Genomic DNA, 17,503 nt, shown 5'->3' with positions numbered 1-17,503 from the left:
CAAAAGATGCAGGTAAGCAGATGTGTGATTGGATGATGGCAGGTCATCCTGAAACTATCAGAATCAGAATACTTTATTAATCCCTAAGGAAATTATGTGGGTTACAGCTGCTCCAAAAAGAAATGGTAAAAATAGTAACAGTAACAGACTAAACTCCAAACAATACATTATGTTACAGATTTTAATATTAATTAATTATTGTCAATTGTTGATTTGTCCTGTTCTCATTGTATGACGAATTATGATGGCTGTTTGGTAGCCGTTTGCATACTATGCATACTCTCTCTCTCTTCATATGTGTGTGTACAACAGTTTTATGTTAATGTACAATCCTTAATATGTTTATATTATATTTTGTGTGTGTGTGGGAGGGGGGGGGGGGGGGGGGGGCAGAGGGAGTGTTCGCCCAGGGCGCCAAACAGGCTAGGACCGCCACTGAGGCCAAGGATCAGTCATTAAAGAAGTTAAACAACTATTTGTGGCTAAGCCGATGCGAAAAGTACACAACATTATTTCAGTTAACATTTATGAGGCAGTCCACCAAGACGCTGGAAAACCACTCTGTCACTCCATAAACCTGTACACGAAGCAAACTAGAAAATAGAATTTTTTTATTGTTAATAAAACAATTTCTTTATTTAATAGTTTGTTTATTTAATTGTTTTATTCCAAATAGAATTGTTTTATATTAAAGTTTTTGAACACATACAAAAACCTCCATAATGCAGTCTGAGCACAGAGCATCATCTACACCAGTTTTACGAGTGGAGAATAGATTTCCATGGCATCAGTGAGTAGTCTCGCTCCATCCTCCCCACCGAACTATACAATCGTTTATAATTATTATTATAATAATACAATTATTTTCCTAGTCATGGAAAATAACAAATATGTAATCTTATACTACTTAGAAGAGTAGGTTGGGGATTTATAATTGATAACAGTACAACACACTGCTTACTTATGTGAAATCATCATCAATGAACGTTGATAAGCAGCTTTATCGTTTTTGGTGAATTCCACTGCAGGTCCACTCGTTTCTTTTTGCTCTCACTTTGCGGTCTTCATCCTCCTCTCTGTCCTCCTCTGTCAGTCTTTGTGCCGTCACCCAAAAGTTAAATGTTACAGTGAATAAAAGGCATAAAGTGATCCACATCAGTTTATACCAGTATTCAAAGTGAAAGCACCGACAGCTAACATCGGATTGGATATCTGTTCATTTTCGTTCAGAAAGAAACTGCAGCGAAGTATTTATTTTCCGTTAACATGATGCTTTATTAACATCAGACAACAGATTTAGACATCAGACAGTAAATTACAAAAAAATGATGTTTAATCAACATCAACGTGATTTTTTATACAATATTATGTGAATGAAACACTTTAGATTTATTAGTGAAAAATAAAAAGAGGGGAACGAGGGAAACTGTTAGCTGACCACATCATGTACGAGCAATGTAGGAAATACTGAAGCACATTCCTTCAGTTGATAAACTGCATTTTATTTTGCATGCACTGCTTAACAAAATGATTCCGTTTTCAAACTAAATCGTCCTCAGCTGCTCTATTAAATCTGACACGGGTCTGGATGAACCCGGTACCAAAACACCCGGAGCCTCTGCCGGCTGCTGCTCGAGTTTCACGAGCAGTTCCTCAGTTTTCCACCCGTCCACTCAGGTCACATGTCGAGACATTTTCTCACACACCTCTTCATGGCCCAAAGCTTCCTGAACCAGATCAAACTGGACTCCCGATAAAGCAAAACCCCGTTACTCTACTTGGGGCAGTTTCCATTAATTCGAACCGCTCTGCAGCGGTCTAGTTTAGGTCAGCGGTCCTGCAGCTCAAGGTGGGGGAGCCACTCGTACCTGTGGCGGCTCTCCTCGCAGAACCTGGCGACCTGCTGAAGAGCCTCGCACTGCAGAATCTGTTCAGAAGTGTTCTGAAAAACAAAGCGTGGTTGAATATTTATGTTAACCAGAGTTTATCTAGAAAATAAGTCAGAATCCACACTGGCAAAGTTTGACAAATGCAGTGGAGCAGAATGAGGCGTTTGGACTTACAGTGACCAAGATGCAATGCAGGTCCCGGGATTCGTTTCTGTTGCTGGTTTCCTCCAGCAGCTGAGCGAGCCGCCTCATTCCCGTCACTCGCAGGATGTCGAGGTAATTGTCGTAGCAGAAAGCCTGCAGCAGTTTGAAGTGAATCTGCAGCGCAGCGTCATCTTCATCCTCCTCATCAAGGGCCAGCACACACAGCACCGCGCCATCCGGGTATCTGCGGGCAGGACAGGAGAATAATAAACCCCACATAGCGTCAAAATCACTATTATCCTGACAGTACAAATGATTTGCTTTACACTAATACTTACTCATTCAGGAATTTTGCAGACTCATAAACTCCCACAGTCAGACAGTTCTGATGATGAGCTGTGACCAATACATGTTCCAAAGTCTGGCTGATGGTCTCCATACTACAGAAACACGAAGGAAAGTAAGTATGATACAGGCTCTAAACAAGAGCATAAAAGCGTATCAAAGTGCACTGTAGCCGGATTCAAAATGTAACTTGTGTCAGTGAGTAATTACGCAGCAAACATGCCTATCGTACCTTTTTCCGTGTGCTGCTGGATTCCAGAGAAGAAGAAGAAGTAGTCGGAGACAAGTCGGTGGTCAGTGAGCAATGATGAATCTCTGTCTCTTCAGGTCAAAACTTTTATACCTGCTCTAGGACGTCACACCTTACCCCTCCCTCTGTTACTGGCCAGCTGTACCCCCCGTCCCATTTCAAACTTCGCGCCCCCTGTCTCCCTCCTCTTCTTTCTGCACACAAGTTTGTTTAAAAAATAATAATTAAACTGTGGAGAAGAGGATTTTAGGGATAACCTCTCAGGATCAGCCTGTATATTAGTTTTGTTTTTTATGGATGAGCCACTGCAATGTGAAAGAAGAGGCCCGCAAAAAATATTCATAATAATATTCTGATGTCTATATTTTAAATGTATGTGCAGCGTCTCTGTTCCTGCGCATGCTTCACATCACGCATGTTTGACAAACATGACTGGAAGCGCCCTCTCCCTCTTTGATCAGGTCACGTAGACCTGGAATGGACCTTTTGGAGATGTGCACAGTGAGTGGGTTTAAACGGGTTCTGCTCTTTTGTTTGGTGAATTCGAAAAGTGACGAGTGAAGGGCTCGCAGAGATTAAGGTGAAAACAATGAAGAACGCTGTGAGCTGCAGCTGATAGCTGGTTGAAAGTGCATTGATTGTTTTTTAGGCTGATTCACTCAAACATTAAGGACATCATGTGTTCACTGTCCCTGCAGGGATAAGACCCCCGGAAATATCTGGGCTCTGTACTCAATCACTGGACTGTGTCTAAATGCATTTAGATAAAGTTTATGATTTCAAATCTCTGCAGTTTCCTTCACTTGTAAGTTTTTATCTTCATATTCAGTGTTTATTACATTAATACGTTAATATCAGATCAATTAAGTGAAGGAATCCAGTTTACACCAGATGTGGGGCATTTTATGTTAGTTTATGTCCGTTTTTGAGTGATTTTAGGGTTTTCTGAAAACATCTCCAGGAAAGGTTTCAGTTGAATCGTGGCTATTGTGTTTAATGAATGAGAACAATAAACTTGATGAAGCCCCTAATGAGGTGTCGTGCGGAAAACACCTGATTGATTAAAGACTTAATCAGTGGCGCAGGGTCGCTGTTACAGGCATGCACCGGAAATGCGTCCACAGTCTTTTTCTTTGTTGTTGTTCAGTTTCAGTTTGATGGTTTATGAGGGGATGGGTGCGGGTGGGTGCGGGTGGGGGTCTGTTTCTGCCGGCAGAGAAAATGTGTGATAGTTAGACAAAGGTGACAAAACAACTTAGTGCCAATAAAAATTCCAAGATCACATGAAAACTAAAACTAAAGATTTTTTTAATTTATTTTTTATTTTAGTTACATTTGCAAGCAGAGAATAGCCCGAAGTCTAGTTTGGTTTAATTATTTTTTGTCATCTAGCCTTGAAACATTTTGTTGTACAGCACTGACAATGAAATGAAACAGCAGAGATGATCAACTTTATTTGGCTTTAGTTTTATTTTAATTTTTGTTTTTCTCTTATTTTTCATTCAGACAGCCCCAGGAGGCTTTGGTGCATCATTTTCATTGGCAGAGATATGACTTTGTGCAGTTTTCGCTTTAAGAGGCAGTAAATCTCTCTTTTTCAAAATAGTAAATTGAAAGTCTGAAACTGAGGATTTCACCTTTACCCCATTTTTTTCTCTTTGCAACTTTAGAACGTGGATTCAGAAACAACGAACACGCAGAAGAATTAAATCCTCCACTTTTATTTACAGCAACGACAACAACAACAACAACTGCGGCTTGGGTAGCGATAAGAACAAACGTAATAACAAGAAAGGCAATGCACCGACGAGTCCCTCCGTCGGCTTTCTTCGCAGAAGCTGCTGAGGATCTGCAGGGCCTGGCGTGGAAGCGGCTTCGCTGGAGGGACCTGCGAAACACAGCGAGGAAGGACGTGAAACGCCCGGAAAACACATCACTTTGCTTCTTATTCGAAGTAGCTTATCATGAAGCCAAGTGTACAAATTTCAACGATTTTAATAGAGATAATTGGCAAACAGGAGCCAAATGTTAACTGTGCAGCAGCACAAATGGAAATTTGGCTTACAGTGACCAGAATGCAGTGCAGGTCCCGCGAGGCCTCGTTGCCGCTGATGTCATCCATGGTCACCAGCTCTGCCAGCCGTCTCATGTCTGTCGAACACATGATGCGGACGTTCTTCTTGTAGCACATATCCTTTAGCTGGATTAGATTCATCTGTAACATAATGTCACCCTCTGTTTCCTTTTCGCTGGCAAGGACGCACAGGACGACTCTGTGCGGGTTTCTGCGAGAAACAGGACGACATTAATGTCACCATTGCCACGTTGTTCCACTATTAGATCAAGTACTGCATTTGAACTGTATTTAAACGTAAAAATTAAAATACTTACGCTTTCATGTATTTGTAGGACTCAATTACACCGATTCTGAGGCAGTTCTGGTGATAAGCTTCCACGAGCAGCTCCTCCAAAGCCTGACCCACCATCTTCATCCTACAGATACGCAGACAGTTAGAAATGCGCACAAACTAAGACAAAACAGCCCCAAAGTCAACAAATAACCCCAAACAATGAGAATACAGCCTAACCTATGACTCAACATTAGAAACTGCTATAAAAACCAAAACTGGGATGAAATTTGAGCAAACTTACAATGTATCGTGTAGCAGGGGTGCGTAATTACGCACCACTGGAGAGATACATTGTAAGTTTTAATTTGGAAAATTGGGACTTACAATATCAAGTTAGCGTAAAGAAATATAGTGATTAAAGAAATCAAATCATTTTTCAGACACCGCAGAATGTTGCACTGAACTGAAACACAAGCAAACTGTGGGAAAAAACCCGTGAAGTCTTACATCCACTGTTCGGTCATCTTGGATGTAGCAAAAGTGCAGAGATCTAAAGCAGGAGCAGAGTGTCTTTAAGAGAAACTGAGCCCAGTGGATCAGGTCCTTCATTTATGCTCCTGTGGGGTGGGTTGGCCCACCTGAACACAGCAGGCGGTTTGAAGGTAGACAGTTTTAAATGGTTTTAAAAATGTATTTGCAAGTCACGCGTGGAAATGCTTGGTACAAAATTCAAAACTCCGAAACAGAAAATGTCTTTTTTAAACGGCAAGAAATGTATAATTACAATTTTTGGATGGGAGGTTCTGACACTATTATACATCTCGCACCTTTTAATAATCATGCGCAATTACCTGACCTTACTTCGACCGAAGCAAACTTTTAGACCAGGACACCCAGCCCACGATTATTCTAATATTTATCGACAATTGGAAATTAAAAAGTAAAATAAAAACTTTAATTGAGGTCAAACAAACATGTCTGTGCGTCCCCCTCACCCCCTCCTCTCCTACAGACTTGAACTGAACTTCGTACACAGCAACACCAGGTCTCGGACCCCTACCCCCACCCTGCCGGTGGTGGGGTGTAACTGGGACAGAGCGTTGTCTCTGCAGATCTCATTTCCCCTAAATAATTTAGACACTGCCTTAATATGAAGTGTGCAGGAACTTAAACTCGAAATTGAAGATCAGCAGTTTCCGTAAATGCGTGTTGATTATTCTTTGGAATTGTGAGATAAACATATGTATAATTAAATAAAAGAGTCTTTCATTTCTTTCTCTTTTGTTGTGCATTTGTTTGACTTCCTGAGGTTTTTAAATGGGTTGGGCTTTTCTGGATTCAACTTCATGATTTACAATAATATAAATAAAACACGCAAGAGAAAGAAAAAAACGGTTATGTTTAACACCATGTTTAAACATTTCCGTTAGGAGAATTAATCAAATCAAATCTTACAAGTATCCACATTTAGACTTCCAGAGAGCAATGTAAAACACTTCCGTTTTAAAATAAAACATTTTATTTGTCATATTTCTAAAAAAAAAAACAAAAAAAAAAAAACAACTCGCAATTTTTTTGAATGCACGTAAAATAAAAGTTTGTTGCTCTTATTTATTTTAATTTTTCTTAACCAGTTAATTGCTACTGGGGTCAGAAAGATCCTTCTACAGGTTAAATAATAATTTATACATTACATTTGTTATAGAAATTCTGTAAGTATAAACATTAAAAAAACAAAAGCTAAAATGAAACAAATCTTTCCCCTGACTCTGAACAGCGCAAACACAGAAACTTTACCTCAAAGCAAATATGAAACTTAATTTGCCACGGGTCTTTCTGTACCAAATTCAGCTGAACGACTGTTTTCACACTGAAACACACTCCACCCACTTATTAACGGTTCTTTTATTTTATATTTTCTGTATATAACTTGTGCATGTTCTTTTGTGTAGATACTCATTGTGCATCACATACATTCCCTGTGTAGGTAGGCCTACCTCTTAAACGTATTTTATCTTTATTAATCTTATTGTCTAATCCGAAAAATCTGAATGTAAAAACCTAAAAGCTGCAGAGAGACGCCAAACAGTGACAATAAAGATCTATCTGTAGTGCCAGACTGACTCACTGTTACAGGGATTCACCTGAGAGAACCATCAATGGTCACCGTTCACCTACAGTTAGTGAGTCTTGTTTTTTTCAGGGCCTTGGAGCCAGACGACTCCTCGGCAGTGGCGGTCCTAGCCTGTTTGGCGCCCTGGGCGAACACTCCCTCTGGCGCCCCCCCCCCCCCCCCCCCACACACACACACACAAAACATATTAAGGATTGTACATTAACATAAAACTGTTGTATACACACACACACACACACATGAAGAGAGAGAGAGTATGCATAGTATGCAAACGGCTATCAAACATCATAACATAAACAACAAATGTTTAACAACAACAAACATAAACCATCATAATTCGTCATACAATGATAGCAGGACAAATCAACAATTGGCAATGACTAATTAATATTAAAATCTGTAACATAATGTATTGTTTGGAGTTTAGTCTGTTACTGTTGCTATTTTTACCATTTCTTCTTGGAGCAGCTGTAACCCACATAATTTCCTTAGGCATTAATGAAGTATTCTGATTCTGATTCTGATAGTTTCAGGATGACCTGCCATCATCCAATCACACATCTGCTTACCTGCATCTTTTGCTCGTTTCTCCTCTTCTTTTCTCTTTTTTCTAAACTGAGGACCTGATGGCTTTGAACTTTTCTTGTCCATCTTCCATTGGTTTTAATTTTGCACTCCAGTATGAACACAAATCCTCCAACTCGAGGATCACCACAACATGATCTAACACACCTACACCTTAGTTCACAGATTCACTTTGTCTAAGGTGCATTTCTGAGATTTCACACAACCCAGGATTCAAATCATGAATACATGATGGGCTTGGATTTACAACATTATAAATGAAATGTGCTCTATTTGGAAGCAACAGGCCCCCCTCCCTTTTCGCTTGTGTGTGAGACTTTAAATCATCAAACTGTAAATTTTCAATTGTTATTGATCCCTTCCCCGAGTCCTAAAGTGTATATTTATTTTCTTACTCTTCTTATATAAATTGTTTTGTTTACTTGCACTGCTGAAACTGGAGCCTTGTCGTCTCGTCTCTCTATATACTGGACTGTATGTAGCGGAGATGACAATAAAGTTTACTTTGACTTCGGCAGCAAGAAGGCACACCGACGAGAATTTCGAAAAAACATCGGTGCAAATGATAAGTCTGTATCATGATGTCTGGTGTGTTCGTGTTGGTTGGTTTGTTTTTATTTTGTTTTACTTTGCGAGTTGGTTATTAGATGCTGCTCCAGCCGGTCAGAAAATCATCCGCCGCCCCGCCCTCTCCTCAAAAACAAAGGGCGCCCTTACTCCCAGCAAATCGGCGATAGAAAACCGATCAGTGCTTATGCAATTCCCAATATGCGCTGGCTGACGTCAGGGCAGCACGAGTACGAACATTTCTTTTTTTTTTTTTTTTTGCCGATGCCCGTGATGCCGCCCCCCACCACGATGCCGCCCCGGGCATCGTGGTGGGGGGCGCCCGCATCGTGGTGGGGGGCGCCCGTATCTAAAACCGCTACTGCTCCTCGGGGTTTTGTCTCTGCCTGTAAATGTCTGATAGTTACATATGGGCGACCAGTAGCGGTTTTTGATACGGGCGACATGGGGTGCATCATGGTGGGGGCGGCATCACGGGCATGGCAAAAAAAATAAAATAAATAAAATTGCTCTTACTCATGCTGCCCCAACATCAGCGACATATACTTATATATATATATATATATATATATATATATATATATATATATATATATATATATATATATATATATATATATATATATATATATATATATATATATATGATAGGCCTTTATTACATGTATCAATCGCCCTAAATAACATTATTTGATGTAAAAAAAAGTTTATAAGAATCATTTTATATATTTTTCCATAGTATTACATTTGAATTTAACAGTTCAATCTTTCAAATAAGGGACAAATATGTGTGAAATTATGATACATTTGTGAATTATTTTAACAACTAAATATGCATATGTACAGACAAATATAAACAAACAAGAAAATGATGTTTTATTACATTTACAGTGATTTTACGTTATTTTACATTTGAAATGTAAAATCACAGCCTATTTATGTGAATTTAATGATATTCTAGAAGAACAGTACAAAACCGTAAAATACACAGTAAAATACTTTTATATTACAATTTTGTTTTTACAGTGTAGCTTGTACTGAATATCGACCCACGGAAATGCACAGGATAAAAAGAAAGCCTTAAACTTAAACATGTCTGGACGCATGCTCAGTGGTTCAGGTCAGGAAATCCCACAAAGTCGATTCTGTTCATCTGGACGCGGCGTTTTCGGTGGGAGAAACATTTCGTCACTCATCAGGTGACTTCTTCAGTCTCAGCTGACTGCAGGTTTCCCCAAATGAAAACGCTACTTTGCAGATGGACTGATAAAAGAAGACGCGCTTTATCGTTACCGGAACCGATTAGCTTAACAAAAGAAGAGGCGAGGAGCACAGGAGCATCGGACTTTAGGGCTAAAAGTACTTAGACAAAAAAGATATAATAATCCAGTTTGGAAGATGTAGAAACATTCGCTTTCTTTTGAATATAACGCAACGTAGAATACGGGGAAAAAGAGGAAAGAGACCAGAGGGAAAATATATATTGTATTTTGAAGCGGAACTGTTCCTTTAAATAACTTCAAGATCCAGTAGACCCAATGCGCTTAAAGCTGCGATTATACATTATAATTGTAAGTACAGCTAAAATGTCCCATTCGTGTCACCAAGAATTCAACAACTGAGACTTCTATGCAGCTGGTTTGTGAAATTGGCTTAAATTCACCCTAATAGTGTGAACTTTTGTACAACCCCAACTTTTCTCTTAGTGAGTCAGTGTGGTAACCAGGCTGCTCTAAGCCCTGCAGAAGAAGAAGAAGAAAAACAAAGGAGGATAGGGTCCTACAGTGCAGCACCTGGACTCTCATCACCAACATGCAGACTTTGCTAGAAGAACAGGAAGTTTGAACCCAAAACCCTCTTGCAGTAAGTCGACGGTGCTAACTATTACAACAGTCTCAGGGAAATGCTTGGTTTTCTTAGGCCACCATATTAAAACATTTTGGTGAAACACTGCCATCTAGTGGTGAGGTCTTTTTTGGTTACATTTGGAAAATTGCAAGATCTTATTTGCTGAGAACTTCATTGAAGTTTACTTGTATTTGAACCACCCTCACGTGCCAGTCTTACTGTATTTTATCACTTCTATCATCAGTTGATCGTACAATATGATCTTGATAGAGATATTTTTTATTTTGTTTGGATCAGTCAGCAACAATGTCACAAAAAAGAGAGAATCCCAAAACAGGAAGAAGACCAGGGTAAAGATCCATTTCAAGTCCATTTTTTTCAGCAGTTACCCAGAGCTAATGACCATGGGTAATGGTTGGCATGTAGACTAGTAGATTGATACATAAATGTCAGATGAAATGGCAGAGAACCCTGCTAACGTAATGGATCAAACTATTTCTTCCAGCTATTCCAGCTGTCAGGGTGGAAAGCAGGGTAAACCCAGGACAGGTTGCTAGCACATCGTTGAATGTGTTAGCCCTAGAGCAGCGGTCCCCAACCTTTTTTGCGCCACGGACCGGTTTATGCCCAACAATATTTTCACAATAAAACTAGAACCGGTACCGAAAAAAAAAGATTTATTCATAACACATTTGAAAAGACCCAGGAAAACGGGCGGGTAGGGGGGCCTCCCCTGCACCCCTGTGACACACCTGCACACCAAGGTCCTGCATGTGTGGGTGAGTGTGGTGGAGTGGGAAGAGGGAGGCAGTCAGGGATGGGAAGGGAAGGAAGGGAGGGGCAAGTGGTCCTTCCCTTGGGCCAGCTCCCCTGCTGACCCTAGTAGGCACCCCCACCCTCTGGAACCCACCAAGGCAAGGGGTCCAGGTCCATCTGGACCGGGGCCCACAGCCAGCAGCACCGCCCAGCTCCACAGAATCCGGGGCAGCCCACCCGACCCCACCACAGAGAAAACTGCACCCACCCCATCCACTCATCTCCCAGACTACACAAGACAATAGATTAAGTTCATTCTCCATCTCTCCCATATCTCTCTCCCACCTGCAGAGTGAACTCCTGGAGACCAGTGAACTTCTGCAAGGATGTAAAAGCCTCCCCACCAGTTGAAGAGCCCCTTTGGATACTTTCTAATAAAGCTGGTACCCTGAATAGTACAGTGTAATTATCATAAGAAGGTGAGATTTGTGGATGCTTTATAACAGACTTTGCACTTATCGTAGTATTGTATAATTACTGATGATGTACTTGAAAGAATGAAAATACTTTGCCCTTAGCACTTTATTTAACATTAAAGTTACGCTTTGCTTTATTTATTTGTTCCACTGTTTCATGGATATTTCAGTCTCATGGAGAAATATCGTCTGTAGAGTGCATACCTGTTGTAAAGTTATTGGTGAGCCCTCATACAAATCATATGTTATGGCCTTCACGGTCACCAGATCTCAACTGAAGCTCAGAAAGAAAAGAAACAGAAAAAGATTTTATATCAAACCCATATTTCTATAATTTGTTAGTTACTGCTTATTTATTGAGGGAATTCTGGAGTGTAAAATCTGCATAAAACAATACACAGACAATGAAAAATTTACATTTTTAAACTAATTGTATCCATAAAATAACACATCAATCTTTGCTTAGTAAAAATTGTAGTGGGTATTTTGTTTATGTGTATAAATATTTATTGTATTTCTTTCTTTCATTTTATACTGTTTTCTTCCATGAATATCTAAATATATCAATAAATATAATAATTTAATGTATTTAACTAGTATCTATTTCTGTTAGAAATTGTAAGAAAACACTATAAAATATAACAAAACCATAACACAATTATTTACACACGTAAAGTGTGAATCCTTCCACCAGGTGGCGCAGTAACACCAGAAAAATCTGTTCATACGGCAACGCCAACAGATTTTCTGCGCCTTTCAGTGGACAAGTGCTAAATCAGTTAAGTGCTTACAATGTAAGCGACAATACACGTTTCATTGTTTATTAAACAATCCTACATATTTGTGGATGTTCCTAATAAATGGATTTGAAACTGTTTAGCCGCGGCTGCCCGGTTACCTCTGCACACAGCGTCTTTAGTGTTTGCACAGATTACAGGCGGATTTTGATAAATTTCAAATAAATTGCTGCACATAGTAAAGTGAAGCCTGCAAATAGTTTCATTTTCAATTTTATTTTCGTGGAAATTCAGACCCAGGAAGTCCCTGAAAATCAAAACAAAACATCAAACCCCCTAAAAATGTTTTTCACTAAACCTCCCCTTTAGGAATTCCCAATATTTTCCAAAGACCGGGACTCGCTCTTGCTCTGCACGTGACCCAAACGGTCGTTGCAGGGTGCTGTTCCAACATGCCTTCTCTGGGGGTTTCGCCGCTGACAGCAGATGCATTATGGAGCCGCTGGAGGGAGTCTGAGACCTGGTTTAAATGGGCAGAGAGTTCATACCAGGCTCGGTGAGGTGGACCTGATCACACACAGGGCCACCGATCAGACGTGTGACAGCTCTGCGTGTGATGTTAAAAATGCATGTGACAGAAAAGGGAACCTGCTTTCATGAAATATGAAGGTTATAATAATAGTTTTGAATGTTGTTGTAACATACTTCCGTTCTGCACGCTGCTGTTGCAGGCTTCAGCAGATAAACAGCTCTGATCCTGTATCTAAGGATTATTTTTATCCTGTTGGAGGTAGTGGTGCTGAGCTGAAGCTTCAGAACAACACGTGCTCTGCAGCTGCAGATGGTTTGCAAGAAAACAAAAAGATAAAAATATGTGTGATACAAAAGAGAAACATCAGTGTCATCTGAGATTCTCGTGAATTTCGCCTCGTGCTTATCAGACAGCGCATTTTCCCATTTCTTATAACCTTGCTCTTGCACAACGCCGTTACACAATGTCCGCTCAGCGCGTGCTCGCACACGGGGCTGGTCAGCTGCTCCAGCTTCCCTTTTATAACTTCATTTGAAATATATTTGAATTTCATGCGCGTCTCCGCGGGTGCGCAGGTGTATTTGTGCACGAACACGATGCGAGAGCATTGCCACGGTGAAGCTTTCTTTTATTCGGCCAGTGGGGACGAGGGAGCGGGGGGGGGGGGGGGGGGGGGGGTACAGAGATCTGGAAATTCCTCCACTCATAAAGAAAAGCTGCCGGTAAACAAACCGAGAGAGAGGGACAGAGCGGCGAAAGAAGCGTAGGAAGAAAAGGAGGGAGAGAGCGGGGGATTCTCCGAAACCACCAACGTGGGATCACCAGCGTCTTCTGGCTCTCAGCAAATAGGCGCAGAGAACGGGGGATGTATTCATAGCGGCAAACCAATGAACGAACGAGAGGCTGGGCGTGGCCACGCCTACGGTTGAGAAACAGTAATATAACGGAGAGTTTCGGCTGACAGAGGCACAGTTTCTTTCTGCTCGCGGTCTCGCAGTAATCGGACTTGTTACTCAGTTTGATCGTTAACGGACTCTGAAAGGACCTTAACACGATCTGGAATACCGCTGTGTTTGGACGTTGTATCAGGAATTTCATAGTACAGCCGTATCTCCGCGCTGTGGATATTTCTTCTTATCCTGGATCTTGTGGATTATTTTACTGACTTCAACATGACTTTGGAAGAGGTCGTTGGATCAAACAGCACCGAAAAAAAGTAAGTTTCGGCTGTGTGTGATGCGCAATTACGCATTGGCACATTTGATCTGACATTACAGATCGCGTTCTAGTTGAGTTTATAATCCCGGCTTGTACTTTAAAGGTTGCATCTGCACGCTTATATGTAGACTTTAGTTGTTTGCCACAGTTTAGTCGTGTCGTTCGCACATTTCTAACCGCCTCCGCTTCTCTGCAGGATGGAGACGGTGAGTCAAGCTCTGGAGGAGCTACTGGTCGCTGCTCAGCAGCAGGATTGTCTCACGGTTGGAGTCTACGAGTCCGCCAAACTCATGAATGTGTAAGTATAAGTTGGATTTTCCTCAGCTTAATTAACCACGCCAAAGCTTTTGATATGAGAAACATGTAATGACGCTGACACTAACCGGGTCTTTCACCTTCTGTCCCGCATGCAGAGACCCAGACAGCGTTGTACTGTGCATCCTCGCAACTGATGAGGAGGATGAAGACGACATAGCGCTGCAGATCCATTTCACGCTGTTGCAGGCTTTCTGCTGCGACAACGACATCAACATCCTGCGGGTGTCAGGCATGAGGCGGCTGGCTCAGCTGCTGAAGGAGGACACCGAGGACAGCAACAGCAACGAACCCCGGGATCTGCACTGCATTCTGGTCACTGTAAGTGTAAACTTGCTTTGAGCTACTCGAGAAATGATACAAGTTCATGATATTATGCTGTTGTAAGTTTAAAAAAAGTGTTTCCCAGAGTCTAACCGTCCGTCTCCGCCGTGTTTTGCAGAACCCTCAAGTGCAGCCTCTGCAGTGCCAAGCCCTGCAAGACGTCGGCAGTTTCTGTGAGGAGAGCCGATGCAGCAATCAGTGGGTGCCCTGCCTGGAGCTGCAGGATCGTTGACTGGAACCGGGCCAAGCCAAACCGAATCAGACCGCCGGGGAGCGGTGAGAAAAGAGTGAAAACAATCAAACCTGCGCAGAAGTAACGCGGTATGAGTTGTGCTGTGCCGGACCGAGCCAAATCCGAGCCCGATGGGGGAGGTCTTTTTGTCCTCGTGGAGCACGTGAAACGTCGGTACTGGTAGTGGCTGTGGAAGCTGGACCAGACTGAGCAGGAAGTCTCAGTCATGGAGCTGCAGAGGGGGAAGTGAAGATGAAATACCAGGACTTGAGTGACGCAAATGGGTGTCACATGATGAACTGAAGAGCTGCATGTAAAGCTCAGGACTAGCTGCGCTGCAGGTGTGGCAGGTGCTCTGCTTACCTGTTTGCTGCACGTGAACTTTTGTCATGATGTGATTTTACACACTGATGTATCTAAATACATTAAATATGAGTCTGCTTGATGTGATGGAAAAGCCACAAGTGAGAAGTGAAGCCACTCTGTGACTTATTCTGTTTGGTCAATAAAGTTCTGATGGAAATATAATCGATTTGTGTGGTTCATCTAAAAGACGTGTGTATGTATGAGTGTGGGTTTGTTTTACTACCTTAAAGGGGTCTTGTGTCCTTTCTGAAGCATAGGAGGACAGCTCTGTCACAGAATCTAGAATTAGTGTCTAGAAAAACTAGCATGCAGTGTAGGGTCCATCAACACATTCTGGCCCCATAAGTTCCACAGGAAACTTATCAAATTCTGCTTAAGGTCCTACATTTGTAGAAAAACAAATCGTTCTGGGTCCAGTTTGATTCTTATAGTTTTTGTAGTTGGACTGCATGGACCTCAAATTATGAGCTATTCCTGCCCTATGAAGGGGACTCTTTAAAGGACATTCCACTAATTTAGGTTCAGTTCTCTATTCTGAGCGTGTCCTACTGGTCTAAAAAACATGCAGAGGACATCTTTGGTATCACAATCTTGTCATCAGAGAACTGATTCAACTATATTAACCTCCTAGGACCTGCGTCCACATATGTGGGCGTCACATTTTGGGTTATTTAGACCAAAATACTCAATTTTGCTCTACAAGGGCCTGATATCCACTTACAAGGATGTTATACTACTACTGTTCTATTGAAATTTTAAACAAATATCCTCATATGTGGCTCAGATTTTTCTTAGAATCAAAAATCAGGTAAAAAAACTCTGGTCATTCTTTGCTTTTACATTCATTGGGTCCCAATCAGCCCAAATATCAAAGAGAAATCAAAAATGCTGTGGAAGAGTTCGGGTGTTAGGAGGTTAAATGAAACTCAGCACATCTGTAAAATGCTGACAGTGTTCCAGTGCAAACAGTGCAATCATTTACAAATAATCTGGACTTTATATTTAGCTGATGCAGCTCAATGGGAAAATGCTTGCTTGAAAATCTTCTTAGAAAACTGTTGCATCCACTTTTCAGACAAAAACATGCCTGTGATGTGGAAATGTGGTGTCGTTCTGTCGTTAATCCAACTCAGGTCTTAAGTTGTTTGCATGATGCATATAAATGGTTTATCTTGTCTGTGACTCTGCAGGATAAAAAAGGATGAAAACACGGAGGAGTATGTCGGTGGACATCTTCACACCATCTCGGTTTCCATGGTGATGCTTGGACGGTGTGTAGGTTATTCCTGTGCTGTGGGTTTGTGGCTGCCTTGCTCCAAGAAGAAGATAAGAAATAGACAATAATAAGACTTTTTGTTTGTTTTTAAGCTTTATTAATGCTGTTCTTTACAGAATTCCCTAAAATTGCAGCAAAACTTACATAAAATCTGACCAGGGGAAGAATGAAAAACAAAAACAATAAAAAATAAAGAAGTCACCAGTATAAAGCACCAACAACACATTATAAAATGTTATACAAAAGCCAGTCTATACGAGTAGGTTTTGAAAGTTTTGAAGGTTTTTTTGAATGGAGAACTTATTGAGATCTCATAGTAAGAAGAACCTTTTCCACAGCATGGGTCTAAATCAGTGAAAGTACTGAGCCTCTGTGTTTTAAGCCCAGACCATGTTACTCTATCTAACGTCAGAGGTCTGGAGCAGGTTTTATTAATGTTTGGATGCACTACACACTTATGGACTCAAGGCTCTAGCTCACAGGCTAACATGATACTTTGATAACATTTGTGGTTCATTTCTGACATTATTTATATTTCAGGACATCAAACATTATTTAAAATAGATGCAAACAGCCTGTTACTGCTTCGCTGGAGTTTTCTTGACTTCTTTATGCAAACTGAACCTTTTTCTACGAGACATCGTGTGTATGAACAAGAACACCGAGTTCTTCCAGTTGTGTGCTTGTGTGAAACCGGAGCAGTAAACTAAAGCTGGGCCTGCAGCCAGTTCTGCCCATGATGTCACATCCTGATGTCACATCCTGCTGTTACTCCGCCCGCTTATGGGTTTGATGGGGACTCCACCACTTTGCTGACGCCACAGGTTTGATTGTTTTGGCAGCGACCCGTCCCTGCTGGGGCCTGAAGGCCCGACACAGCCAGCACTCCCAAATTCTTCAGGTGATTGACAGCTCAGCCAGTGTGCTGCAAGAATGTAGTCCTGAAATGATCAGCTGGTTGCTAAAGGCAGTACATAGCACTGCACGAAATGAACTGTATGAAATGTACTGACGCACACAGTGTAATAATACAACATGTACAGTTATAGTGCAGTTAACCTCTCTGCTCGCAGTTGTCTTTAGAGACATTATAAGACGGAGGTACGGCACTCTAAGAATCATGAATTGAACACGACTAATTATAAAAACATGCTGTAT

At 41.3% G+C, this 17,503-nt stretch overlaps 3 protein-coding genes across 3 annotated transcripts; 1 reads left to right on the top strand and 2 right to left on the bottom strand.

Annotated features, from left to right (window-relative positions):
* Positions 1-1,828: 1,828 nt before the first annotated feature.
* Positions 1,829-2,670, bottom strand: LOC102798436 (growth arrest and DNA damage-inducible protein GADD45 beta-like). Its single transcript, XM_006791913.2, has 4 exons — positions 2,611-2,670; positions 2,372-2,472; positions 2,064-2,277; positions 1,829-1,942 (listed from the first exon to the last, which is right to left on the bottom strand). Exons 2-4 carry the CDS (start codon positions 2,470-2,472, stop codon positions 1,829-1,831), a joined length of 429 nt encoding a protein of 142 aa, XP_006791976.2. The 5' UTR covers positions 2,611-2,670.
* A 1,678-nt stretch (positions 2,671-4,348) lies between these two features.
* On the bottom strand, positions 4,349-5,503 carry LOC102798727 (growth arrest and DNA damage-inducible protein GADD45 gamma-like). Its single transcript, XM_006791914.3, has 4 exons — positions 5,487-5,503; positions 5,020-5,121; positions 4,694-4,913; positions 4,349-4,516 (listed from the first exon to the last, which is right to left on the bottom strand). Exons 1-4 carry the CDS (start codon positions 5,501-5,503, stop codon positions 4,349-4,351), a joined length of 507 nt encoding a protein of 168 aa, XP_006791977.3.
* An 8,069-nt stretch (positions 5,504-13,572) lies between these two features.
* LOC102799028 (growth arrest and DNA damage-inducible protein GADD45 beta-like) lies at positions 13,573-15,231 on the top strand. Its single transcript, XM_006791915.3, has 4 exons — positions 13,573-13,830; positions 14,029-14,130; positions 14,246-14,468; positions 14,590-15,231. Exons 1-4 carry the CDS (start codon positions 13,787-13,789, stop codon positions 14,701-14,703), a joined length of 483 nt encoding a protein of 160 aa, XP_006791978.1. The 5' UTR covers positions 13,573-13,786; the 3' UTR covers positions 14,704-15,231.
* Positions 15,232-17,503: the final 2,272 nt, after the last annotated feature.

Source organism: Neolamprologus brichardi, chromosome 15 (genome assembly GCF_056152115.1).
Source record: "Neolamprologus brichardi isolate AB-2024 chromosome 15, ASM5615211v1, whole genome shotgun sequence".
In the NCBI taxonomy this organism is placed as follows: domain Eukaryota; kingdom Metazoa; phylum Chordata; class Actinopteri; order Cichliformes; family Cichlidae; genus Neolamprologus; species Neolamprologus brichardi.
Note: the sequence above shows the minus strand (reverse complement) of the source record. Positions and strands in the feature narration are given on the sequence as shown.

Coding starts and splice junctions, on each gene's coding strand:
- LOC102798727 (XM_006791914.3), bottom strand. Junction 4,914..5,019: donor TCCTACAAATACATGAAAGC/GTAAGTATTTTA, acceptor TGTTTCTCGCAG/AAACCCGCACAGAGTCGTCC. Junction 4,517..4,693: donor TGCACTGCATTCTGGTCACT/GTAAGCCAAATT, acceptor TGTGTTTCGCAG/GTCCCTCCAGCGAAGCCGCT.
- LOC102798436 (XM_006791913.2), bottom strand. CDS start 2,472: ATGGAGACCATCAGCCAGACTTTGGAACATGTATTGGTCACAGCTCAT. Junction 2,278..2,371: donor TCTGCAAAATTCCTGAATGA/GTAAGTATTAGT, acceptor TCCTGCCCGCAG/ATACCCGGATGGCGCGGTGC. Junction 1,943..2,063: donor TGCATTGCATCTTGGTCACT/GTAAGTCCAAAC, acceptor TTTGTTTTTCAG/AACACTTCTGAACAGATTCT.
- LOC102799028 (XM_006791915.3), top strand. CDS start 13,787: ATGACTTTGGAAGAGGTCGTTGGATCAAACAGCACCGAAAAAAA. Junction 14,131..14,245: donor TCCGCCAAACTCATGAATGT/GTAAGTATAAGT, acceptor TCCCGCATGCAG/AGACCCAGACAGCGTTGTAC. Junction 14,469..14,589: donor TGCACTGCATTCTGGTCACT/GTAAGTGTAAAC, acceptor CGTGTTTTGCAG/AACCCTCAAGTGCAGCCTCT.